Source organism: Calonectris borealis, chromosome 6, assembly GCF_964195595.1.
Source record: "Calonectris borealis chromosome 6, bCalBor7.hap1.2, whole genome shotgun sequence".
NCBI classification, from domain to species: Eukaryota; Metazoa; Chordata; class Aves; order Procellariiformes; family Procellariidae; genus Calonectris; species Calonectris borealis.
The window spans coordinates 30,933,436-30,961,182 of NC_134317.1; the positions used below are offsets into that span (position 1 = coordinate 30,933,436).

Here is a 27,747-nt window from a genome sequence, read left to right on the forward strand (position 1 = left end):
GGCCCCTCCGCGCCGCGCGGCGAGCCGGGGGCTGTAGTTCTGGGGCGAGAGCCGGGCGGAAGCCATCGGGGTCCTTCCTCAGTCGAGGAGGGGCGGTCGCCTGTCAGCCTCGGGCGGCGGCGGGGAGGGGGAGGAGGAGCGCCGGGGGAAGCGCGGGGCGGGTAAGAGGCGCTTGGCGCTGATTCGGGGTGGCTCTGTCGCCTCAGGGGCAATTTAACGAGGTCCCCCCTCTATGCCCCCTCGCGTTAACCCTTCAGGGCCGCGTCCTCCCTCCCCTCTCCCTTGGGGCCGTTCCCCGCTGAGCCGCGGCACCACCCAGGCTTTCCCGGGGCACCGCCGTGCCTGGCGCAGGCTGCTGAGGTACGGCGGGCCGCGGGGGGCATGCGGCGGCTTCCATGCGCTTGGTTGGCGCAGGAGGACGGGGTGTGAGCGTGAGGCAGCGTCCCGGCCCGCGGCCGGCCGTGCGGCGCTGGGGAAGCTGTGCTGTCCCGTGTGGCGTACCCGCCCGCGGAGGGGAGGCGGATAAAGAATTCCTCTTCCTTTCTTGTGTTGCAGCTACAGAACTCTTTTCACGGTGGTAATGTAGATAGATATTATGTTAAGCTTTATCCGTTCAATATATGTGCTTAGATTGCAGTCAGATGCTAGAGTCTGGCCGCGAGCGGTGGCTGTGACTGCAGGCGTGGTGGCTGGCGTGACCTTCAGCGCGCTCGAGAGTTCCTTCCTGCGTTAGAAGTACCCATAATTGTGTGGGCTCTCCTTGGAGGTTTATGTCACTGCTCTTAGAAGGCAAAGCTTGACGACATTTTAGTTGTGGTCCAGCTTACGTATGGATTTGAGGGCAAGGAGGTTTTGGGTTCTATCAACTTTGTAATCACATTGTTACATTCTGATCAGCTGATTAAACTGTACTAAGAGTATCTGTCAGTAAACGTCTCTTATTCTGTCAGCCACCCCTAGTGAAAAAGTGCTATGTGGAGTTGCATCCTTGTATCTTTATTTTTTTAATGCAATCTTCAACTGTAGGCTGTTGCATACGTGCTTATTTTTTGGTTACGTTTCAGAGGTTTTGTTGAGTGATTGTGAGAGTCTGATGCAAATACTTTATATACTAGTAAATAACTTTTCACACAACATTACAAGGCAATATAGTCAATTTTAGGTTTGCTTTCAGATACTTGTAATCTTTCAAAAGGTGTATTTCTGAGTAAAAATAAGTAGACTTCTTTTTAATTACATTTCTAACACTGAAGCTAAATTGAAAAAAAAAAATTCCAATACCTGAAATTTGTCAACTTTCTAGTGAGGGTGTAATCTGTTAGAACTGTATCAATTTATCAAATTTCTGTTATGAGTATCTGAAAATGTGACTTAAAGAGTAGAGTGTTGGAAAATCACAGACTTTCTGATGGTGGTTTGCTGGGATGAATATTGTGCAGGAGGAGTGCTGTCTTTCAGGAAGGATAAACATGATTCATTGATGAGTTTTCCAAGAAGATGCAAAAATAGCATTTTCACACAGATGGTTACAAAAGAGATGACAGATCCTTTTATCTAGTTAGATTGCTAGTGATAATCTGGTGGCTGAGTCATACAGACCAGCCTGGTTTATTCTAATAAATACAGAATTGTAACTGTTAAAATGCTCAGCACTGGCTGGGGTATATATTAAGAAATTTAAACTACTTGCTTGGGTGAATTCAGCTATGCATCAACTGAAAGCACGAGTGACTTCAGTTAACTTAAATGTTATTTAAGTTCACTTCAAGTATACTTTACAAGAACAAGCTTCAGTTTTAAAAGAAGCCTCTAACAAATAAAATATTAGCACAGCACTTGCCTCAAGTTTTGTTCTCTCCAACAAATACTCAATTCATGACAGTTCTTTTTTTCTCTGAAAAAAGAGATTGGTTCCCCGGTGATCATAATGTTATTACGTGTATACATTATTTCTTGCAGGTAGACTTTTTTCTTCTGAAAAAATAAAACCTTCAAGAAATAATGTATATATGTAGTAATGTTATGATTATGCATTTACAGAAAAGAATTAGGAATTAATAAAACTTGATATGGGTATTTCATGTAGGTAGCATTCATAGTTTCAGATGAAGTTAGACTTCAATTAAGCATATGCTATTTTTACACTGTGTGGGTGATATAGACAACCTCCAAGCATGTATGACTTAAAAAAAAAAATCTTAACTATCAAACTGTGGTATTCAACAGTATACATGTATACATATACATAAAGCGTATATACATGAATTTAACAGGTAGTTTTCCCACTTACGGAGAATACGGATTATTACAAATGATTGACAAGGAGAAAAAGTGACTCTGGCTTGGCATAGCTCTGGATAAACAGGATGAGGGAACTATTGTGGCCAGCTTCATCACCCCCTTGACATTCGTCATCCTTTAAGAGGTGTTTTCTAGCTTCCCCTCTGAAGCCTTACCCCCACCCCAAATTAAAAACAATCCAGGAGATGGCGGGGGGGGTTGTTTTTGTTTTGTTTTCTTACAGTTCCTTTCTTATACCATACTATTTATGATTGAAAGTCTGTTGCAGGTTTGCTTACGATTATTACACTTGTTATTAGGATTGTGTTGGCGTACTCTTTTAAATTATTTTTTTTCCTTACATGAGAGAAACACAAGCACTAAGTAGGTTTTTGTAGGGACAGTAATGGCTGAAAATAATAGGTGTTAGGCACACAGCAAGTGTTAATTGTGATAGGCAAAGTTCGTGTTCACATAGATTTGTTTTTCAGTATATAGTCCTTCGTCCTTCATCTCATACTATATAGTGTTGAAGGATTTGGCCTCTGCCTCTGAGCACTAGTCCCAGGAATGTTTTGGCAGCAATTCAGCGTGGCAGCAATTCATGTTTGCTATAAGAATAGAACTGTTTCATTAACCTTGAAATGCAAAATGTGTGTATTGTTATTAGCTGGCTTGACACCATTCCAATTTTAGTAATGAGAAAAGTACTGTGTTAATAACTTGATACAATTTTTTTTTTAATTCCATATTTACATAGCAGTAAAATTCGGCATCCCAGAATAATTGACTCATTCAGTCGGCTTCCTTTTGGAAAATGGATGTTGCCTTCTCTCTTAATCAAGTTAGAATCTTGTTTGTTGTTGAAATTCTGTTTGTGTTAGTTGTGGCCTGATGTCTTGCATCCTGTAATTGTACAGAGGAGCAGATCTAGTTTAGTCTTTCCAAATGCTCTTGAGGAGTCAGCTGCTCTCAACAAATGGAAAACAGCAGAAATAACAGGATATTTGTGTTTGAGTTTGGATGTTGTCAAAATAGATGCCAATATTTTAGATACGTTTTTAACTTTTTATGCACAAAGAAATTAACGTATATTTGTTTGTCTATGGTGTCCAGTTGTAAAAGCAACTCATCTCACCTTTCTGATGATTCAAATTTGAATTAAGAATTCTCTAGTGGTAGAATGTCTTCAGAATTACGTTCTGAAATAAGATGGCACAACTGTCTTTTTGCATCCATCTTGAATTGTTCAGAGTGGTAGTTACAAAGATAAGACAATAATTTTTAATATTTTATAGCTATTTCAACTTTTCTAAGGCTTTGCTCCATATTGGTTTTGCAAGTTAATCTTGGCTGAGATCTTCTGACTTCTTGAAGGAAAAATTAATAAAATCTCCTGTAATGCGGTCAGGAGAACTCGTTTTTGTCTCTTTGCTACTAAGATCAAACCATTGAAACCATACGTTGAAATACCTAGTTTAATGGAATATGTGATTCCTGTTCTCCTAGTTTTTCTGTTTTTAACCTATACACTATGACATCTTACCACTTAGTAGACAATTGATGTGTATTTCTGGTAACGGTTTTAACATGTTTTTCCAGCTCTTATTTTTTTGTCGGTTATGCTTTAACTTTTGTACAGTTTTCGTTGGGAGTTTTGTCAGGTCTTGTTTTAGCGTTGGTGAACAATAAGACTGTTGCTTGGGTCATAAGTGATAGCCCTCCACGCTTTTTTAAAATACTTCTTGGTATGAATGGGCTCCAGCATTGCCTTTCTTTTTGAGTTTCTTTTCCATTTTCCAAGCACAGATGATGTAGCAAACCTCTGGGGGGCAGACACAAAAGGCCTAGGACTAGTTCTTATTCTACAAGAGGTCTTTTTCTTAAGGGTGCTATAGGTACTCCTGGTTTTAGCTTACTGTTTCAAGCTAGTTGAAATAGGGAAATGTGAAACACACATCATGGAGAAAATTTAATTTAGAGAGCACAGAAATACACAGATTGAGACAGATATGTATGTGTGTATATAAAATGTTGTCTGATATTTCCATTTCTCTTGAGCCTTCCTTGAAGAAAGCCTCCTGAGAGCACCACTCCTGCATATAGGCTGGTCTCCAATATTTGAATTCTCTTTGGTTTTTCCATGTTCAATTAACCTATTTGTAAAAGACTCAAACATCAATGGGAAATTGGCATATGAGGGAGTAGGGGTACAGAACTGGTAAGAAGTGCATCTGTGTGGAATGAATACAGTAAATTGACAGTGGAAGTAATCTTTATAAATAAAGATTAAAAATAACACCTGAGAAAGTTAAATAAAGATTAAAAATAACACCTGAGAAAGTTTTCTGGCTTTTGTTTTGGACATGTCTTTCTCCACATGATTTAATTTTAATTTCTAGACCATCTTTTTACAGCACGGTCATTTATTTTAAAGCCATGTTGTAAATTTTATGGGGTTTATCCAACTTTATTTAATTATAGTTGTAACTTGCAGAAGGAATCTGCACTTAGGATTAGTTTTATAGCTGCAGAGTAAAAGGGTCATGGAGTCACTTTCAGGGTGGTACTGCACAGCGCGTTAGCTGGTTGAATTTCCAGAGAAGTTGCCCCATGGCACACTAAACTAAAGCTATGAGAAGCATTGGACATGTGAGCATTAACTTTTACGGTGTTTGCTTATATAGCAAGCTTCTCAAAGGTTTTACAAATGAGGTTGCCCTTTCAATTCAATAGCTTGATGTTGGCCTGATGCTCTAGAGAACTTTGAGCCAAATGATTTTTTTCTTTTTCTTTTTTTTTCTCCCTCTTTGGCTGAACTGAGATTGACCCGCAACAAATAGTGTTTCTGCTTTGCACTACTTAGAAGAGAGATTAAATCCAATCTTGAGAGGAAGTAGCATTCATTTTTACCTTATTAAAACGCAAAGGAAAAAGATTTGATGTTGTGAAGAAACTGTCCTATGCTGCTGAATTCTGTCTCGCTCTACAGTGACTAAAAGATATTATTAGAGGATAAAATAATCTTGGCTGTGTGGATCTACAGCAGTCGTCTTAAGTGTCGTCTTCTGCTGTATTGAGTTGTTTTGGGGGGGGGCTGTGTTTGTGTGTGTGTAGTTAATGCTTTTCAGCAATCCACTTAAAAAACAGCCTCTTGAAAAAAATTACAACCTAGTGTTAGAAGCAACTACACATTCAGATAGCAAATGTTTCTGAAATCTCAGTCTTACTGTTTTTAATAAGTGTCTAATATGGATAATAATTAAAACTGGTAAATAAAGTACATATATAAAGAAAAAAATGACAAAGCAAGAAGATATTGCTCACAAGTATGAGCTGACCTTAACGGAAGAAAGTTCTTTTTTGACCTCCTGCCAAAGTCTACAAGCAGATGAACTGGCAGGCGCTAGGCTTTCTTTAAGAAGCTCCTGCACTGTCCATTTTGATCTTGTCAAATGAGAGGTTGCTGCAGACAGCGAGACAAACCTGTGATTCTTGTGCTTGGTGATGCGAGATCTTAGGAAAACCGTTAAGAGCAAATTTGAAATTAATGTAAGATTTCAAGAGAATTTTGTGTTTACTGAATGAAGGAGGAGGGAAAATGAGACTTTGGTCCTCTTTCATTTTAGATTTTTCTGTCACTTAGGACTACTCTTCTATTTTACATGGAAGATGATTGATCAGTCTTGGCAAGGGAACAGCAGAATTTTTACTTTATTAAACTGTTCTGATAGGTTATTTCAGTTAGTCATGGTAGTTTCATTTCTGGTTTAAATGAGTCCCTGCTGAAGAAGAAACACAAATTTTGTCACGATCCACAATGTAAATTTCTGATAGATCCAGTTTTTGATTAACAGACTTCAAAAGGGGAAGAGATTAAAGCAAACAGTCCTATAAAACTTTTTTTTTTTAACAATCAAAATGCTAAGAATGACAGTTCTGAAATCCTGCTTTTAGAATCCATTGCTTTAAATAAATGTAGTAGCCTGAAGAAAATTTCTGTTTAGTTGGAGCTGCTGTCCTTTAGAGTAAAAGGGAAATGCTTCATTTCAGTGAATGAACCTGTCATACACTACATATTATATGGAAGAGCAGGAATGGTATAGACAAACAGGTAACTGACAAAGTTGATGCTGAAGGTGAGATGTTATGTCTGCAGGAAAAAGACATATTTTAATGCTACATTTTACGTGTAATGTTTGTTTTCCTTTTTTTTTTTTTTTTAGTTACATGATAGTACAGGTAGGAGATTCAGACTGAAAGAGATGAAGTCACATTAATTTACCTATCTTGTTTGAAAGAGTGACATCTGTTAAACTTTGGCATTCTCTGTTTTATTTCTAGATGATGGCTGAGCTGAGAAGCTCCTGAAGCTTACATGAAATATCCTATAGATACTTCTACTGATCAGTAGTAGCCCAGATGAAATAAACATGTCCTAAGATGGCAATAGATCTCCAGTATGAACCAGTCTACAGAAGTGAGTTCATGCCAGATTTATTAGTGTCTCAGTGGCTTGATGGCTCTCACTTACTCTGTCTCTAAACCAAAGCCATCTTTCTACCAAAGCAGTAAAGGGACGGTGCGCAATCTGACTACAGAATGCTATTTCCAAAGAAGTGAGCTGTGAAGAAAGGACTCATGAATTTTGATCACAGGGGCTTGGAGAGCATCTCTGGTAAGTTGAAAAATTAACCGTTATAAATCCTGAATGTATCTAACGTGTTATAGAACATCAACCTGAAGACAACCTTACATTCTTTGTAAGACATTCTTTGTATTGCTTATCTGATATTGCAAATGAACAAAAATGGTGAGTCCTCTTGTAAAATCAGCTTCCACTGTAAAATGTTGTTTATAAAATTCTCAGTGTCAATAATCAACATTGGCATTTTTTCCATTGAAAGACACTGAGATAGTCTTCATCTTCAGTGGAAATGTTGGAAAGATAATCATCGTATACTTTTGATATGCAGTATTTTAGCAGCTTAGGATTAATAGTTCTTTTTTTTTTGCAATTATTTTGAAGAGATTGGGTGGGGGGGACGACACAGGAAGAGCTAAACTTCCTTTCCAGGATTTTGAGTATCATTTTTCTCAGAGCGTGATTCTGTATGAATGATAATAGAATTTTATATTTGTTCCCTGATTTCAAGGCAGTATTCAGTTGATTTTTGTAGTTACTATAAGATTGTTTACATCTATGTTCATTACCAAACAAAAGGATAAACAGAAGAACAAGAAAAATGTGATTTCCTTCAGAAAAAGGAAGTGTAACTATGCTAAAGCCAATGAAACCTTACAAAATCAATAGCTGGTAAAATGTAGGTCTGTGTTCTAGTCCAATGAAGAGGAAAAGATAGAAATTGAAGAAGTCGGAGGGAATCATGGCTAGACCAGCTTTTCCAGGAAGTTGTGTAGTCAGTTAGGGATGAGGAACTTGCAAATATTGAAATATAAATCAAGTATTGATTCAATAAGTATTCTGGTAATTTGTCCAGTACAGAATAATTCTTTCCAAATCTACTGAAGGTTTATAAAGTATTTTATAGTATATAGAATGTGTACTACTGTAGCAATATTAAATATACGTTGTATTTAATAGTAGTGTACTATGATTGGCATTTACTCACTTTCAGATGTCTGCTCCAGTGAGGACCTTCCTGAGGTGGAGTTGGTGAGCATGCTAGAAGAACAGCTGCCAGATTACAAGTTACGAGTGGACTCTTTGTATCTGTATGAAAACCAAGACTGGATTCAGTCCCCTGCCTGCCATGGCCGTCTTCCTGAAATCGCTTCTCCAGTTCGTGATGAGGAGCCCTTCCGTTACATGAGTGAGTCTATCTGGGCCTAGGATTTTTTTTCTTTTTTTTTTGAATTATTGAAGAGAAAACTGTAAATAAATATTTAATATTATAAAGTGTTTGAATCTGGAAAACTTTGGACAGATAGAAGAAAAAGCTGAGTTCAGGGGAAGTGCTTGTAGTTCAGCACTGCAATTCTAGCACTGCCATGGCTGCCTGATCATTAAATTTCACATAGAAATAAGAGTGGGAACACGTGATAGTGAAAAAGAGGCAGGAACCTAGAATTGCACTAGATTAGATGTAATAGGAGTGCTACAGAGTATGCAGCAGCTCTGTTTCCAGGAATGTTAATGGTGCTGTGGTTCTTTTGATGATGTTTGCCCTGATGTTTTGTGTCAGTGTTGCTTTTGAAATGCCGTTAATGGTTTCTTCTGGAGATAGAAATGGTCTGAATGGCAGATAGGTGGGTGCTAGATCAGTGTTGATCACCGTCTTCCAGTTTTGAAAATACTAAGTAACTTAAGCTTAAACATAGCAGATCATAAGGAAGAAAATGGACAGCTTCCAATCACATGACGAAACTTTTAATATGTTAAAAATCAAATGTATAGAAGGCTACCAAAAGAACTGAACACTTATTTGCCTGTAGTTTCGAGTGTTTTCATGTGAAAAGAGGAGAATGCATTGTGATAATTTTAGAGAAATGGGGAAGTCCTGTTTCCTCCATATATTGGAACTATTGGAACAAACCACCTGGGAGAGTGAACTTGGTATTTATATACAATCTGTAATGATTACCTCTTCCTTGTACATGCCACCTCTGAAAGGGCTTTTTTGTTTTTGTTTGTGCTTTAAACTTCCACCCAGGGTGTATATCAAATGAGTAAGTAAAAGTAAAATATTAACTTCTAAGAATGCAGTACTCGACAATTTAAAGCAATCTTGTTGAACTTGCAGGCTTGGAACTCTTTTCAACTGTGGAAATTATTTGGAAAGCCACTTAATGTTTATTGCTCGTTCTGTTTCTGATAACAATATTGCAAGCATAAATGATTTTTTAGTTGAGTGAACACTTTTGTAGTTCACTGGAAGCAGTTGTGTAGTCAGTGGGGTGTGTACTTGCCTCTAAGTTTTAATTGTAAAGAGGTGGGATTAGAGTCTCTTGGTGCTGGAAGGAACTTCACATCAAATGTGGCTCTGCTGAAGCTCTCTGGTGAACACCTGCAGTTCCAGTGTGGTGAAGCACACAGCTCTGAGAGAAAGACTGTCAGTCAGTGTGAGCCTGCATTTCCAAACTGCAGGGAGAGGGAGGGGTTTTATCAAAAATGTTCTAATGAAGGCAGTCAGGTATTATTTGGCTGTCAAGGTACTACAGAAAGTGCTGTCTTCCTCTTTCACCCAGTGAGAAGTTCTTTTTAACTATAGAAAGCGTCCTGTGAAAATAGTAAACTGCTTGTGAGAGTTTCTTGAACAGTTGCCATAGATGTTTTTTTGACATTCTCAAAAATTGGCTGTAACAATGACTGACATTACGTTAAAAGATAACTGTTAGGCATAACATGCAAACCTAATTCTTTCACTTAAGAACACTGTCGTAACTTCTGAGTCATAAACTCAAGATAAATACAGTTTATCTTTCTCCTAGAAATTGTCCAAAGAGATTGACATATTAGCTTTTTTGAGCCTCATAACTTACAGGGAGATACTGGGAAGGTCCCAGACAAATACAGATAGAAATCAAGATCTAGTTATGATCATTGCTGAGTAGCTTGTAAGGTGAAATTTGTATTTTTCTTTCTGTTGACTGGAATTGGGAATAAATGTGACAATCATACTCTTGCGGCATAACTTGGGGTTTTTATGTGTATATTTCCCTCTCCCTATATATGTATGGAAACATTTTTATAACTTTTTCCTAAAGAGAATGTTAAACTCATGGTCTGAGTGAATTTGTAGTTGACATCCAAGAGAAAAAATATAAAATGACACAACAGTTACTGCTCCTCCTTGAGCTCCTCCTCTTTTTATGGCTGCTGCTGCCTATTAGAAGGTTTATCCAATGACCAGTTGAGTTCCCACTGGCAGTGTTTTCAGTGAGGTGGAAGAATATTTTCTGCTTCAACTGTGGTAGCATAAGAAGCCCTGAATTACAAAAGATCTGTCTTTAGAACTACTTTGTATGTGTGAATAAAGGGACATGGCACAACATAACAAGAATATTAACCAAAATGAAGAGTTGCTTGCAGCTTGGCAAGGTGAGTGAGGAGAGATTGCACATGTGCATGTTCACAAGAGAGAATTATAACAAACTATGTATAATTTTGATCCTGTACTATGAGAAAATAACAAAAGTTGTATAGAGGTAAGTTTCAAAGCTGTTAGTTCTGTGATTTCATTTATCAGAGTAAATTTATTTGCTTTTGATTTTCAGAACCTACCTACCTGAGTAACCTTGTATGTAATTCGTGTAAATCTTTATTAGGGTGACTTAGCACTGGATAGAAACTTTTAACTTGAAATCACCTGGTGGGAACAGTTACCACAAGAGAGCTGGCTATAATATTCTGCCTGTAATGACTGAAACTTACTTACATATGTGCAGTGAATTTTCCAAATACTAGTAAGCCAGATGAGTTTGGAGTCCCCTCTCGGCAACCAATATCAGCAACCAAGTGGTACAGTAAAATTGACCTCCCAAATGCGTGTTAAGCTACTGTTAGATAGGTACTTTAAATTTTGTGAGGAGTTTCTATTTTTGCCCTGCTTAGAAATGTAATTAGTAAATGGCACTGCTGTAAGTGCAGCTCCTAAATACTTAACAGTATGTGTTGGGTTTTTATGAGTACTGATCTACTTGATAAATAGCCTTTGATTTGTTAGTTTGATTTATTTTTCTGTTAAGCTCTTAGAGAAACAGTTCAGTAAACCTTTTTCTTCTGTATTGTTCTTTCTGTTCTCCTGTCTTTCAAGACTGCAAGAAAGTTTCTTTCTATACTAAAATGCAACTCGTTTGTTCCTGGCATAGCCTTAGTATTATGTTTTAAAAGGTTAATTATGGACATTATGTATGTAAAGGACATATGTAGCTTGTATAACATATGTAAATAAAGTTAGTATGCACTTCAGCTTGGCACTTCACTGACTCATAACTAAGTGTGCAGTCCTTAACAAGAACAAACAAAGAAAAAAAAAGAGAACCAATACCACTATGTATTCAGAGTACGAATCAGATTTAAACAAGGTAGAAGAATCAAGGAAATCTTCAGAAATAGATTTAGACTAAATCCATAGTAACCTCATTTTGCAGTGCAGTGATGATGGAATTAGTTTCAAAAAAGGTTAACTTAGGCCTTCATTTGAAGCAGATACTTCTGTATTTGTTAAATTTATATTGCTGCCTTCTTTCCTTTCATGATCCTGATTCCTTAAAGCAAAAATAGCAAACTTCTGTGGAACTTGGACAAGCACAAGCATCCATCACCTGCCAAGTGAGATGTATAATTCTTCTCCTGAAGGGAATCATATTTAAATGGTTCTTTAAAATGTCTAATAAAGTTTTAATAGCGTAAAAAGTATGTTTACACATGCATTTATTTTTTGGCGGTGGTGGATGCATGCAAATAAATCACCTGTTTCCTTACATGTTAATTCTTTCTCCTCTTTGTTCTTTTTTCCCCCCATATCTTTCATTTTCTGTCACTCTAGCTCTTATTGAACTTCCTTCCTCCTCCTTGGCTGGATCTCACAAATTTGCACAAGGTAATTAAGATTTCTTCTTTACTAGCATCTTCTATTTCTCAGGACAAGAACTAGAGCAGACCGGCGCTTTGTGTTTTAGCACTGTGTTTTGTTCAGAGTTGTCTCAAATTCTTCATGCTTTGTTTATTCTTGACGCGGTCCTGTTTTTCAGATCCTACTTGTTCTCAGTTTTTTAATAGTTTTACAAACTCTTCAAACATTGAAGTCACTCGATCAGTAAGATAGGATTTGCTGCTACATCTAAATTGCAGACATATATTATCCCATTTCTTTTTAACTGTTTTCAAGATGATCAAGCACTCAATAAATACATTTTCATGACTAGTCTCTGGGGTCTCCATGCTTCCTGTGTATAGCTGTCACACACACTAATGGGAATTCTGTTTCAAGGGTTAAGTCTGCAGGTGCGCTCAGCTATATTTGGATATGCTCCAGTATACTCTTCCCTTTCTCCCCAGCGGGCTGGATGATTTAATAGCTTAGCTGTATTCAAAAAGTTGATCTTAAGAGATTTTTCTGCTTTTTCTAAATTTGAAGGATGTGTGATCACCTCAAGTTTTAGCTAATATTTCTGAAAGTTGTAAATGTTCAATACCTCATTGTATCAGTCTCCCAAATGAGTATTGTTTCATATTTCTGAAGATGCGTTTTCATAGCTTCTGCTAGTTTCGTCAACCAAGTACTGTATTTGTATATAAACAACATCCTCTGAGTTTTAGCGCTCTCCCTTCCCAGCAGTCTTCTTGTACTTCAGCTACTTCAATAAGTATGTTTTTCTCTTCTCAGTTCTTGGCACCGATAAAGTGGAGCAGAAAACCTACAGTGATGCTGACATGGTCAAACATCTGTTAGCTGAGGTATGCTCGTCTCTGTAATGCTGTGTTAATATATTTGAGGACGTGTATTTGAGGAAGGGTTTTATTCAGCTACTGGAAATTTTGGTTCGGTTATCTTCAGGAGCTGCTTATCAAACACATGGGTAATGAGAAGCTGCCCATTTGGTTGCACTGTCTCAGAAACAAAATTTAGCAAAACTATGAGCACCCATGGAGCCAGTGAGGTGTAGGAAAGAAACAACTTTCTTCTGCTTTCCTGTTGCTTCTTTGCTTCTACCCTCTCATCCCTATTCGAGTTAAGCAGTCTGTTCTGGAGAAGGTGTCACTTGAAAAACCACAGCAGGCCTAAGTATACGTGGCTTCTTTGTATGATTCAGCAGAGCCCATGTAACCTCTCCAGTACTCAGCACAAAAACCAAAAACTGTCCCCAGGTTTGGTGCTTTCCCCTCCCCCTGTTACTGCAAATGACTGTGCAAGAGAATGTGCTATATCAAGAAACACAGTTATGGGTGTGTTCTGGATCCAAATGATGAAGCATTAATCATGGTTCTGACAATGTTGATCCATCTTAGAGTGAAGGGGGATCTCAGAGTGATGCATTAAACAATAGCTAGGAAAATCCAAAACTACTCTGAATTTAAGCCTAATCTGATCAAAAGTAGACACTTGTTCTCATTTTGTGAGCAGAAGGATCGGGACCTGGAACTGGCAGCTCGAATTGGACAAGCGCTCCTTAAGCGAAACCATCTGTTGACGGAACAGAATGAAGCACTAGAAGAACAGTTAGGACAAACTCTAGATCGAGTGAGTGATCTTCCCTCCCCCCTTCTTTCTCCCCCCCCTTCTTTCTTTCTCCCCCCCCTTCTTTCTTTCTCCCCCCCCTTCTTTCTTTCTCCCCCCCCTTCTTTCTTTCTCCCCCCCCTTCTTTCTTTCTCCCCCCCTTCTTTCTTTCTCCCCCCCTTCTTTCCTTCTCCCCCCCCTTCTTTCTTTCTCCCCCCCTTCTTTCTTTCTCCCCCCCCTTCTTTCTTTCTCCCCCCCTTCTTTCTTTCTCCCCCCCTTCTTTCTTTCTCCCCCCCTTCTTTCTTTCTCCCCCCCTTCTTTCTTTCTCCCCCCTTCTTTCTTTCTCCCCCCCTTCTTTCTTTCTCCCCCCCTTCTTTCTTTCTCCCCCCCTTCTTTCTTTCTCCCCCCCTTCTTTCTTTCTCCCCCCCTTCTTTCTTTCTCCCCCCCTTCTTTCTTTCTCCCCCCCTTCTTTCTTTCTCCCCCCCTTCTTTCTTTCTCCCCCCTTCTTTCTTTCTCCCCCCTTCTTTCTTTCTCCCCCCCTTCTTTCTTTCTCCCCCCCTTCTTTCTTTCTCCCCCCCTTCTTTCTTTCTCCCCCCCTTCTTTCTTTCTCCCCCCCTTCTTTCTTTCTCCCCCCCTTTCTTTCTTTCTCCCCCCCCTTCTTTCTTCCCCCCCCTTCTTTCTTCCCCCCCCTTCTTTCTTCCCCCCCCTTCTTTCTTCCCCCCCCTTCTTTCTTCCCCCCCCTTCTTTCTTCCCCCCCCTTCTTTCTTCCCCCCCCTTCTTTCTTCCCCCCCCTTCTTTCTTCCCCCCCCCTTCTTTCTTCCCCCCCCTTCTTTCTTTCCCCCCCCTTCTTTCTTTCCCCCCCCTTCTTTCTTTCCCCCCCTTCTTTCTTTCCCCCCCCTTCTTTCTTCCCCCCCCCTTCTTTCTTTCCCCCCCGCCTTCTTTCTTTCCCCCCCTTTCTGTAGTATTGTATAGCTAAAGTATATTTCACAGTGATCTTCTTCTGTCATAGGTTAACCAGCTGCAGCATGAACTGTCAAAGAAGGATGACCTGCTTCGTATTGTTTCGATTGCTTCCGAGGAGAGTGAAACAGATTCCAGCTGTTCCACACCACTTCGTTTCAATGAATCTTTCAATGTATCACACGATCTATTGCAGCTGGATGTCTTGCAAGATAAACTCAGAGAGCTGGAAGAGGAGAACCTTGCTCTCCGATCCAAGGTATATCCAACTTACAGCGTATACTATGTATGCTGGAGATGAAATGAATCAGGATGGTTAAAAAAATCCAGCTTCTGGTTTCTCTTGAAGCACATGATTATTTTGTATTGCTGTATACAAATCATACCCAAACACTTTCCCTCCACCCCCCATATCCTTCTGTTTCCTTCACTACTCCTCTTGTCTCCAGAGTCGTCTAGTAGTCCTTCCTCAATGCCTTTATGGTATGCGAAAGAATATGGGAACATATGTAAGCACCCAGCAAAAGTACTTGAACCCATCAGGCCCTCAAGCTTGTGCGACCTGTTTTGATATAAATCTGACTGCAATTAGTAGTAGTATTTTGGGAATTCCATTACATTTTTGTCAGCCTATATTCAGTGTTAAGGGCTAATAAGCTTCTACTCAAATTCTTTTAAAGACGCACTTAGTTTTGACTATGTTATTAGTCTCTGTATTTTAATTGGTCTCTCTTGTGTATAAAACATGAATACAGGCACTGTGCCTTTACAAGGATAGAGACTAAATGGCCAGACAAAATAATGGCTATAAAAGTCATGGAACCAACAGCAAAGGTTACAAGAATCGGAATCTACAGATGCAGTGTCTCTTCTTCGGAGGTGGACAGTGGAACTTATAAAATAGGAGATTGGTTAAAAGTGGGTTCTTTTGGTTTTTTTTTAAGAAAAGAGGGGTGTTGTTTGTAAGAAAGGTGGTTTTTTTTAATTTTTTGTGTGTGTGTTTTTTGATTTTGTTTTGCTTTTTTATGTGAGCCTTTCCCAATATATGCTTGTTAGAGTAGTACAACAGAGACTAGATTCCTTTAATATGAACAAAATATACTCTTCCCTGTGCTTTGTCTCCAAAATACTCAGCCTGAGATGCACATTCTTCTTAAAACTCCCGAAGACCAAATGGACAGTTTAGTAGTGCTGTAGAAGAAAAAAGAGGAGATGATCAGACTGCTTTTATTATGCTTCTAACCCTGTATATGATTACAGAACTTTACAGACCAGGGATTAATTTCGCGTACCTTAGTGTGAAAAAAATGAGTTGAAAAGAGACTGCTATCATTCTGTGGTAGAACATAACCTTCACTGACTTGAAATAGCCTCAACCACATTGAGCCTATATTTGCTTTTATTTTTATGTGACAGCATTATGTAAAGAAGCATGTTTGCCTGCACTTGTGTAGCTGTACTTCTACTTGCTTGGATAATCTTTAAACCCATTTACTAAGTTTTATGGTGAGTCACTGGCAAACAGTCCTGAATATCGAAGACTTATCTGTGCCGAGTTTAATATTATCGTCCTCACAATCGAAACAGAAGTAGGAATCTAGTATGCTCGATGTTGTTTAGACCTGTTGTGGTACTTGGTCTCTGGCCCAGAAAATTTACAGTCTAAATAGACTAGCTGGGGGATATGGAGACAAGCTGTTCTACTGAGAGCTTTTCAGTGCCATAAAAGATTTGGCTAAAATCATTCAGTTTTCAAGATTTCTTTGCCTTAAGAAGTTTTGAAGCAAATTCAATTTCTTACTTCCGATTACTGTGTTGGTTTACTTCCCCTACCAAATTACATATTTTTGCAACAATTTTTTATTGGAGGTGAGAAATCAGGTTTTGTTCAAGCGTCTGTGTGTCTTTCACTCAAAAGACCTATACAATTCAGGGAAACAGGTTATGGTGGAAAAAATTGTTAGGAAGTATGGCCAGATGCATAGGAATTACTAAGATAGATAGAGGGGAGACTCTTCGGTTGCAAGAATTTCAGAAGTAAAAATTTATAACGTTAATGTATGTATAGGTAAACTGAAATTGGAATACCAATAATTTTCTTGAAGGCTTGCCATCTGAAGACAGAAACCATTACCTATGAAGAGAAGGAACAGCAGCTGGTCAACGACTGTGTCAAAGAGCTTCGTGAGTATCCAGGCCGTATCTCACAATGGCAAAATGGTATTTGAAATACTTAGTGCCTACACTGTCTTAGTTATCCCTGAATCAAAAAATGAGCTTCAGTAATTTATGCCAATTATTCAAGACTTGCTCTTTACCCAAGTGCAATATTGTTTCTGTATTTCATCAGGTTTCACGCTGGCATTCAATTTCAGGTATGTGTACTGTGTTTAGAGAGAGAAAATGAACACAAAATCTAATGTAAACACATAAACCTCCTAAGCTGAAGCTTACAGGCACTGGAAAACCAACAAGATACACATCTTGTATAGAGTATTCAGCACACTTGACACTGAAATGCATCATTGCGTAGGCTCTTAAATGCTTATTCTAAATTACTACATATCTATGAACATATTAGTTTATTTTTAAAATATATATTATGAATTAAAGCATTTAAATTGTCCAGTGTTTTAATTTGTCTAGGACAGTTGTCCATATTTGCTTTGGGGACTACTTATTTGCAAAGAATGGCAGCTACTCTTATACAAATGCATGTTAAGTATTCTGAAACAATGAGGAACAATCCTTTTTTTTGTGATTGTGCAACCTGGTGGTACAATTCTTTATCTGTAGTCATTTGATGTGTGCTACTTCCTTTGTGCATAATAACCTTAAGCTTATATTTTAAGATTTTTTTTTTCTGTACAACCACCATAAAGAAGACTGGGTTGCTGCTTGATTTTACTTGTTCCAGATGACATAAAATACTATGAATTGATACTTAGTTAGTTATTAATTTAGTCCGTTCCCTCTGAGAAAATATATATCCTTTGCAAATAGAAGTTATTTCATATAAGCTTTCCTATTTTCCGTCAATGAGAATGTCTGTGAGTTCTGTTTTGTGCAATTCTATAGAACATACAGGCATACTAGGTAATTTAGACTCTCAGAAAGAATCTTCTCCCAAAGGATGTCTAGTCTACAGCTTTAAGATTTGTATCTTCTGGAAAAAGGTGTCTGACTGTGAGCTTAAATGTCCACAGGCCCATGGGCAGGACCTTGTTCTGCAGTAAATCAGTGAGGTACAATAATCACTAAATTTGTAGTGTGACCTTTATGCAAGATTGATCAGACTTAATTATGACTTTGCCATGCTTTCAGGGCAAGTATACAAGCAAGACTAACTGCATAAAAATATTTTGGCTTTTTGAGTTGCTTTGTTATCTCACTTGAACTGCTTGCTCAGGGAAAAAAAGAAACTGGAAATTGTATGCAGTGGGTCTCTGGAGAATAGATAGTGACCGGAAACAAGAGCTAAATAGGTGTATGTTTCGCTTGACAAGGTCTGACAAAATGCCTTTGCTTACAGAGAATGGTAGTTAATAACAAGATCAATTCAGAGCCTGACTTCTTCAGCATATTCCAAGTCTGGCCTTGGTCATGAGCCTGTATGACCAATGTCATTTGACATTGTTTACAGCAGCTTACCTTGGATTTTATTATGGTCATTTCACGTACCTGTGAGATATGTATTTCAGGTTCTGCATACTTAGCTCTTAATATTGAATTTGCATTTGAAGTTAACTCTCTTTCTCCTCCTCCCCACGGTCTCTCTTTATCTTTTCCTTACGGGTGTTCTAAGGCACCCACTCTTATGTACTATGAATTGATTTCCCAAGAGTATTGGTCATTTTGCAGGTTGTGGTTGACTTTCACTGATCTTTTTTGGGTTTTGGGTTTCATTTGGTTTGTTTTTTTGTCATGTGTTGGGAAAAGACGTCTACCTGAGTTCCTTTTATGTTTTGTAGGGCAAACAAATGCTCAAATTTCCAGAATAACAGAGGAGTTGTCAGAGAAGAGTGAGGAGTTGGTTCGCTACCAGGAAGAGATCTCATCCCTCTTGTCTCAGATTGTTGAGCTTCAACATAAACTCAAAGAAGTAAGGGAATGCTGATGAAGAGTGTAACGCGCACGTGTGTGTGTGTGTGTGTGCGCGGGCGCGCCAGTGCTTACAGCAGGTAAAAATTGACTTGCAAGCCAGGGGGTTGTACTGCAAGGGAGTGGCTGTTTCAGGAAAGTATGGCAGAGAATCAACTCTCGGGGAAACTGGCTGAGAAAATGATGAGCACCTTTTTGTGCTTTCAGCATGTGATTGAAAAGGAGGAGCTGAAACTTCACTTACAAGCTTCCAAAGATGCTCAGAGACAACTGACAGCAGAGGTACTTAAGGCTTCTTTGTATATACTTTAGATAAATGTTTGGAATACAATACAAGAGAAAGAAAAGTAAGAGAATGGGAACTATTGCTTTTTAATTATGTAGGGCTTTTCATTTTTCATTGTGGTTGGAGTCATATGATTGGAGGAAAAGAATAATTATTTTTATTTAAGTCTACACAAATATTTTTGTAGTTCACAGGAGTATGAAAGGCAAAGAAGGTGTTCCAAGTAGGGAGGTATTACTATTCTTAGTAGTTATGAGAAAAAGAATGGTTTAGTGTGAATATTACTGATTATATCAACAATACTGTAGCTCATTAGATTTTAAGGAAGTTCTTTTTTTTGCTTCTTTTGCATCAGCAGTTACTGTATTTGCAGAGTTTTTCGATGTATTTTCCTTTGGATTTTGTCATACTTTTTCCTCTTCTGAGTCTTAATTTGGACTTCATGGTTCACCACTAAAATCGGTGTGGGTGCTACGCTGACCGTTGTCCATTTCAGATGTTGGTATGTGCTGTGCAGTTGGAAAAATATTACAGTGTTGAATCAGTCAATGTAGGTTTCTGTATGAGTTAATTCAGTTTCATTCTGTCTTTTCTTTGAAACTTACTGGTATCACGTGATGGCCTCTTTTCTCTTTCAGCTACATGAGTTGCAGGATCGGAATGCAGAGTGTCTAGGGATGTTGCACGAATCACAAGAAGAAGTGAAGTTGCTGCGCAGCAGAGCCAGCTCTGTTGCTTGTCTCTGCCACCCCCAGCCACATGGAGCATTTCCTGTGGTAATAAATACCGCTCGCATGGCGTACACCTACCAGCACACATGGCCTGTAGTAGCGTACAACTGTATGAGTAAAACAGCCATTACAGGAGCTGCAGCAGGAACTATTTTGTAGTAGGCAAAAGAGCTATCTAATGGTTTTTCAATTCTTTAATGTGTACACTTCTGAGAGTTTTATGTATTAGGAAATTAACCATTCACTTGCCACATTGTGATACTAAAACTATTTTTCCTTTTTGTATGCCTTTTCTGTTAAATAAGGGAGTTGGCATGTTCTACAGCTAGTGCTCAGTTGTGCTAGTATATTGTTCAATGTTGATGTGAATTTTATAACTTGACAGCGTTTCTTTAAGAAACAAAGCATCTTTTCAAGAGTTCAAAGAGTATTTTTTTTTCCTTTATGTAGTTTATGATGTAATTTGATGTCCTTATTTTGTGAGATCAGAAATGCATGACCTTAGACTGATTGCCAGAGATTACTATATCAATGGAAAAGGGTTAAAGGCATTTGTTTTCCTCTTCTTATTAGTGTCAGGTATGTTCTGATTACTGTGCTCTCAAAAATTTCTGGACTGTGCTGGGAATTTGTCAGGTTTTGGTTGGTTGTTCTGTGTATACAGAATCCCTCATGTACGTGTTTGGCCTTGTAGGAAGTGCTCTTACAATTGTAGCTTAACTTAAGAAACCAACAAAAAGAGTACCAAGAAAAAGCAGATGTAGCTAATGAAAACTGGTTATACAGACGTGTAGTTATGGTGGAAAACTCCCCCCATGCCCTTCCTTCAGAGACCGAAGGGTTTGTCTGAATCGTACTGATACCAGGGAAACAAATGGAGATTTTTTGAGTACTTTTTTAGGAATGTTTTCTGCTAAAATTGTTAGGAGGAAGACTTGAATCTAGTTTGTCGACTCTTCTGGCTTTCATTTTTCTCTAGGATTCCCTTGCAGCAGAAATTGAAGGGACAATGCGGAAGGAATTGAATCAGGGTGATGAATCTGTTCTCTCCAAGCAAAAGTATGTTTTCAGCTCTCTATGTGCTATTTCAATATTTTTCCATACGGTTGTATTAAGTAAGGTGAAACTGATTTCTGGAAATCTATAAATGTGAATGTTCCCTCTATAATAAGTTTTCTACGTAACTTAATAAAAAAAGCTTTGTAGTATTTGGTAATCTTTTCAACTTTGAAACCTACTATTCTTATTTGATTGTATGAGAAAGTTGGGAATTTGCTAAAAGGATGTTATTTCATTCTTTAATTTGTGAGATTTTTGATGCAAATGCTTTGATGCACAGCACTAGTTTTATCCCTTTTAATGCTTATAGAAAAATTCTCAGGCAAATGAAATTACAGCTGAAAGATTGATAACAGTTTCCAAAGCCCTGAAGACCTGTTCCTGGATCTCTTACTTCTGAGCAAGAAATAATAAATTAAATATATGCTTCAGAAAGTATATATAAATTAAATAAATAAAATATATGCTCCTGAACGTTCTCAATAGAGGTTCTCAATAGAGGTTCAGGTCTTTCAGGTCGAAGTAAGTGGCAATTCTCATATTTAATAGCGTAGTACTCCTAAAAACATGAGTGCCTTAGGCAATCATGTTTTTCTGGGCTTAAGTCTTTTTAGTCAGGTCTCTGCAGACTTTTGACAGTCTGTTGTTCAGAGTTTTTTCTTCATTATATCTTTTTCAATATGCTTCTGAAAACCATATTTGTTTGCTTGTCTTTTCTGCAGGGGTCAACAGAAACGAGTATTTGACACTGTCAAGGTTGCTAATGTCACTCGTGGCCGCTCCTCTTCCTTTCCTGCCCCATTGCCAATCCCTGGCTCTAACCGGCCAAGTGCTGTTATGACAGCAAAGCCCTTCCAGTCTGGTGTACACCAGTTGGAAAGCCATACACGGATGAACCAGAGGAGCAGCTCTGAGAAGAATTTGAAGTAGGAAACACAGCCTGTTATCTTCTTTCTAAACTAACTGATTCAAAACTAAGTCGAGACTGGACCTCTTCTGTGTAAGAGAGAAATAGTTAATTTAATGGCGTTAATATCTATTATTATTTGATGTTTCTCACAGAGACACTCATAATCCTGGCCAGCCGGGAACCCCTGGAGACAATGACTTAGTCACAGCTCTGCACAGGCTCTCCCTCCGTCGTCAGAACTACCTGAGTGAGAAGCAGTTCTTTGAGGAGGATTGGGAGCGAAAAATGCATTTGCTGGCTGAGCAGAAAGAAGGGGCTAGTGGCTGTAGTACGCCGACAGAAAGCTGTTTTTCCCTGGGTACAAACGCAGAATTCACTGATCTCTCTGCCAGCTCTAGTAATCTCCGTGTCCTCCTACCAGAAAAATTGCAAATTGTCAAACCCATTGAAGGTAAGAGGATGATCTTCCTTCTCTCATCAGCAGAAAAGGATTTTACATTAATTTGCCAACTAAATAATCGTTGCTGTGTGTATAGCTAGGTATGATATGCAGTAAGGGAAGCAGTAGTATTTGGTAGGCTACGTGCCAACTAGCTCATCAGTATCACTTTCTACTTGTCTTTCTTATATGGTGCTAAGTGTTAGGCTTTTTCTTGGCATTGCCATCCAAGTGCATCATGTGTATCACAACGTTGGCACCAGTTGGCTGGAGTTGTTTTGATGATGAATTCTTGTAACTCAGTACAATAGTAGGTAATGGCTCTCTGGGACTCTTCTCTTCTGTCACACCAGGATCTCAGACCCTTTTTCATTGGCAGCAGCTTGCTCGACCCAACCTAGGCACCATTCTTGACCCAAGGCCAGGTGTTGTTACAAAAGGTTTTACCCCTCTGTCTGATGATACTGTGTACCACATCTCTGACTTGGAGGAGGATGATGAGGAAGAAGGTGAAGGAGGTATAACATTTCAAGTGCAACAGTCCTTCCCGGAGGAAAAGAAATGTACAGTGGCAAAGCCAGTGGCAGGGATTTTCCTGCCACCTATTACTTCAGCAGCAGTACCACTCACCGGTAAGAAGCATGGTTAGTGTTTTATCCTCTTTTGATTTTGCAGTGTCTTTTTCTCAATGGGAAGTATTTGACCTTGCAACAATGTTGTCTTCGCTGTCTTTGTTCTTTACTTAAAAAGAAAAAAATCGGCAGTGATAACAACATTATCTTAAACTTTGCTTTGATTAGTTCTTATCTGTCTGTATTTTTACCCTCAATGGATGTAAATTTTCCACGTTGCAGCCTCGAATCCGGGGAAGTGTCTGTCTTCCACAAATTCCACATTTACCTTTACTACCTGTAGGATCCTTCACCCAACTGATGTCACTCAAGTTACTCCCAGGTATGATGACTGCTGACATCCTAAATGTTGCTACATAGGATTAAACAGTTGCTTTCTGGCTTCTGGTATATGGACCAGTTTTAAAAAATACCAAGGCAGCTAGGTAACACATGGAATGTTACTCATACAAATAGTTGTTGTTACAAAAGGGAAACTTGAAATCCTCTAGAGTGAGAGTTAAAACAGGTTAGGGTAACCTAAATTAAGTAAATTTATACTCTTAAATAGCAAATGCCTTGTATCATATACCTATTGTAAAAAAAAAAATACTGTTTCTATGATAGTTTTTTTTTCTGATTCTGTCATAATTTTTTAAAACTAAGTTATTAATGGACATCTATGTTGATATTCTGTCTAATACAGTATAGGTGGCCACAGAAGGTAAATTCATTGGTACTTACACCAAAACCTCTCTGTCAACCTAGTATCTTCTAAATATTTTGCAGAACAATAATTTTGAATCTACTAAAGCTGAAACTGCTAATAGCAATAGTTTACTTTTTCTCAAGCCTTCTATGTACTAAAGGGCAAATATAGAGCAGAGCAGGTATAAAGATGTCTAATGTGTGCATCTTCTCTGTTTCATTTTTATTTTATTTCAGCTCCATGGGTGCCTCATTTTCACTTGGAAATACTGGCAGCAGTATTGGAAACCCAGTAGCGAGCACTCCAGCCATTTCTTACAGGCTTAATATTGGAGAATTTCTCACCAATAGAAGAGATTCAACTACTACTTTCAGCAGCACGAGCAGCCTGGCTAAACTTTTGCAAGAACGAGGCATCTCTGCCAAGGTTTACGATAGCCCCGTATTAGAAAAACTGCCTTTGCTACAGCCCCCTCGAACTCTCCCCATTCCTTCTACTCCACCAAATTCTCCCTCGCGTTCACCTTGTCCTTCCCCTCCACTATTTGAGCCTCGAGTGCATCACTCAGAAAATTTCCTAGCTTCGCGACCAGCAGAAACATTCTTGCAAGAAATGTATGGCCTAAAGCCCTCCCGTAACGCTTCAGACGTGGGCCAGCTGAAGATGAACCTAGTGGACAGACTGAAGAGGCTGGGTATTGCCAGGGTGATCAAGCCCCCCGAGACACAGGACCGCAGGAAGAATCAGGGGCCAGAGGTTAGCTTGCGGAGGCAGGACTCGGCTGTGTTTTTAAATGCAGGTAGCAACTTAATGGCAGGACTGAGAAGAAACCAGAGTCTTCCAGCCATGGTTGGAGCATTGGGAGCTCCAGTTTGCACGCAGTCATCAAAAATGGATATCCTAAAGGAGGACTGACTGGTCTGAAAAATGATTGATTCTAGCATAGTAAATAATACATGAGGGATAAACATCCGGTATAGGCATTGTTAGATGTGTTACAGAAGAGTTGGAGAAGGCACGTGCATGTTAAAGATGTGGGAGAGAGAAGCGTTGGGATCAAGGAGAAGAACAACATTGCTTGTATTGGAGGAAGAAGGCTTTTGTGGAAGATAAGAAAGAAGAAGCCAAAGCTTAGTTTTGAGACCCCCTTCAGCATCTGTCTTAACTTAAGCAAAAATAAAAAACAGTTGTAGACATTCTCAGTATTTTAACCTTTTAAACTGTATGTGTAGAACTGTCTTGCAGGTGCTGTTCTATTTTTTTCCACCATACGACCATAGTATTTTACTAGTTGTTAGCAGTCAGGCTGTATCATTTAAATATGTTAAAATAACAGTCAGTCTGACCAGCATTATTGGTCCAAGTTCCTCTCTGTAGCAAACAAATACGAATACTTGGAATTTTTTTTTTATTCTTGTATTTTCCATTTCGGAAACTGTACTCTTTTGAACTCCTCCCCACTTTGAGAAGTGGGAAGAGAACCTTTAGCTCTATGTAAGAAAACAATACTTCTGTTTATGAACACAGAAACTGGTGGTCAGGATTTACATTTTGAAAGAGTGTGATTTGTGCTAGTGAGGTATTAACAGAAGTTAATTTCTTTCCAGAGCTTCTGAAGCACACAGAGGAAAGTGCAATGAATAAGAATTAAGAAGCAGAGAAGTATGTATTAGGGTGAAAACTTCAAGCTAAGAAATCTTTCCAAAGTGTGTTGTGCATCTTTTTAAATGAGGGTATTTTTGCACACACACAAAAAAAATCTCAGGCGCATTTCAGTGTTGCAAAAGGAAATAAAACCTAGGTGCTTGATTCAGGGTTTCTTTTTATTTGACAAGCGGGGAGCATTTACTTCAAGACAAGTGTCAGAAATTCAGTAACCTGACTCTTCTCTTGACAGGTAGACGTTATCTATATTTGAGAGTTCTGCAGTAAACTTCATGCCTTTCATTCATTTCTGATTTTAGGCAGGATTTTGTTTAAAAGATTTCATGAAGAGCAAAATTTACCAGCCTATATTCAGAAACAGGAAGATGAAAGCTAGTCGTCTTTGTAGCATTTTAATGAACATAAATCAATTTTGTCTACATTGAAATCCTGTGTTTTGATGATGGAGAGTGGTTCTGAACCTGATGCTGAACAAAGCTAAGGCAGACTTTCCGTCTCAAAAGGGAAGTCCATTTTAGAAATCTGATTTCTGAATGGTAATCAGTAAAATATTACTGCCCGTGCTGCTTTTTTGATTCCTTCCTGTCCAAAGTTCTAGTCATAACTGAATAATCTACAATAGATTTATAGTGTAACTTAAAGAAGAAAAAAAGTTTGCCCAAAATTCCTCAGAGGAATGGGTCTTCACTAGTGACCTGAATGGAAACAGGTTCTTAATCTTTACGTAATTTTTCACTGTACCTATCAACATTTTAAAATTATTTTAAAGTTTATTTTCCCTACATTTTAAAATTATTTTAAAGTCTAGTTTCCATACAATTAGATAAAACAGTCAAAGTTTACCTTGCTTGTTACAGTGTATGTGGGACATAGCTGGCAGCTGTCTGGGTGCGTGGTGTGAAGCATCAGTATAATTGCACTGATGTGCATTTGCCGTAAGGCACATCTACCGTAATTAGCACTCTTGTTCCTGCAGGGTTGAGTGGAGTAGGGCAGGAAAAGAAAGCTTCTTAATCTGGTTTGTAGGAGATTTGTAACGTGGCCTTTCTGCATTTACAGTTCTATAGATCTTGTGATGACTCTTTGATATAACAGTCCTTTTTTTGTAAAAGGAAAAGGAATAACCATTTCAAACTTGCACAGGGATTTGTACCAGAAACTTGTCTGTCAGCAGCGCACAGAAATATTCAGGAACTCCTGGAGCTGCCTTTTGCTCTCTAAACGAAATCTTACACTTATAAAAGGTGAATTTTATTTAAAATACTATATACGGGTTAATTTTGTTTTTTAAAAGAAAAATATTTAATTTCTTCATGTAAGTATTTATGTTTGTAGGTACTTAGCTGTGCATGGGGTCTTGCCTAGCTAAATAAGGTCAGAGTGAAAGGAGTGGGGGGAGGCAGTTTTGCTCTCCAGTGAACCGAGACGGGTATGTCTGCTGTCTATTTGTAACTTCTAGGGAAACAACAGGAATGAGTCAACAAAAGATTAGACAGTTTGGTATCAACAGAGAAGTGTATAGCGTATCAAAAGTATGTCCATTTTATGCGTGTTTATTACAGGAATACATGTAAGTTACGGATAAATTTTTGAAGGTATTGCACTGTGTTTCTAACTAGCTTCATAAGATAACTCCAGCCATTGGATCATTCTGTGTGTTATCAGCAGAAGTAGCAAATCAGCTGAATCAGAATTCCTTTGGCAGACCAGGTTCAGTTAAAATTAATCTAAAAGCACATTAATTAGATGCATGTTTCTCTTTGGGACGCTTCCATATTCCATAGCCCAACAATATAAACTAGTTCAGTTTACTGTGGATATGTCGAGAGGTTTTTTGTTTGTTTGTTTTCTGTAGGAGGATGTATCATCAGATATTTTACACAAGGCAAGAAGAAAATGGAAGAATCTGTATAGCATTGTGTTTGTGTGTTTATCTGTTTGGTTGATGCTTGGTTGGTTGGTGGTGCAGTGTTGTTGAAATTCTGTCATGCGTTTGGATGGTCATCCTTTGGATGGTCACGCGCATTTTGTATGTATGTGCCTAGTTTGCAGCAACAGGGAAAATTGGTACTTCTTCCAAGTTTACTGTTTTGTGCCAAAACCTAGAAGATAAACTTTTTTGAATAATGTGCGTGTTTCTGAGAACATACTAAAAGTTGCCATCATTCTAGGAACTGATTTGGCTTCTGTTGCCTCCCATATGAGAGGAGACAAACTTGCATGACTAAGCCGAGATGCCGCACAAGATCTTTTGATCTTGCACAAGTGTGATTTGGTTGAGCAGGAAGTAGAACTAGAAGGAATGAAGAATTGCATTTTGGAAAGGTTCTGTTATCTTGCAGGTTGGAGACAAAAACAGATGCTAGAAAGAAAGGACTTACCCATGCTTGTGAAAGTTTCAAGAGACAGAAGCAAATTCTTGTAGTATTTACATTTATTCAGATTGGCTTAAACCAACGACAAACTTTTCTAGTTTCACTGTTTTTGATAAACTCAGTGATGCCTGCATGCTCAAAATACCTGTGGTCAAAGTTAAAAGACTACTGGAGTCAAACAGCAGCAGAGAGGGAAGGAGAATATTGGGTTTGGGCCTCATTTGGCTGTTACACGAGGGGATTACACAGAGTGTTTGAATGGTCTGGTTCATGGTATTTTTTTCATCTGCTTTTTGCACTTAGTGTTGTTTCATAGTGGAATGTAAATTTTATAATAAACATGTATAACATGCCATTTTTCAGTATATTGGTCATCTTGTGTGGTTTGTTCCAGATGTCATCTTCTATACTACAGTGTTCCATAGTCAACCTAAAATT

At 38.5% G+C, this 27,747-nt stretch overlaps 1 protein-coding gene across 11 annotated transcripts; it reads left to right on the forward strand.

Annotated features, from left to right (window-relative positions):
- The first annotated feature begins 5 nt into the window (after window positions 1-5).
- On the forward strand, window positions 6-27,674 carry TRAK2 (trafficking kinesin protein 2). Of its 11 annotated transcripts, none has more exons than XM_075153489.1 (18): window positions 6-161; window positions 6,625-6,760; window positions 6,850-6,958; window positions 7,920-8,114; window positions 11,793-11,846; window positions 12,633-12,703; window positions 13,371-13,487; window positions 14,473-14,682; window positions 16,529-16,643; window positions 18,395-18,525; window positions 18,732-18,806; window positions 19,449-19,586; window positions 20,521-20,600; window positions 21,323-21,526; window positions 21,663-21,961; window positions 22,303-22,593; window positions 22,804-22,903; window positions 23,506-27,674. In XM_075153489.1, the coding sequence occupies exons 3-18, from the start codon at window positions 6,922-6,924 to the stop codon at window positions 24,182-24,184; spliced, it is 2,796 nt and encodes a 931-aa protein (XP_075009590.1). In that variant the 5' UTR covers window positions 6-161; window positions 6,625-6,760; window positions 6,850-6,921; the 3' UTR covers window positions 24,185-27,674. The 11 variants fall into 11 exon arrangements, with proteins under 11 accessions (XP_075009590.1, XP_075009589.1, XP_075009597.1 ...); XM_075153488.1 differs by having other exon boundaries at window positions 6,853-6,958; XM_075153496.1 differs by having other exon boundaries at window positions 6,853-6,958; window positions 16,529-16,607; window positions 22,303-22,581.
- Window positions 27,675-27,747: the final 73 nt, after the last annotated feature.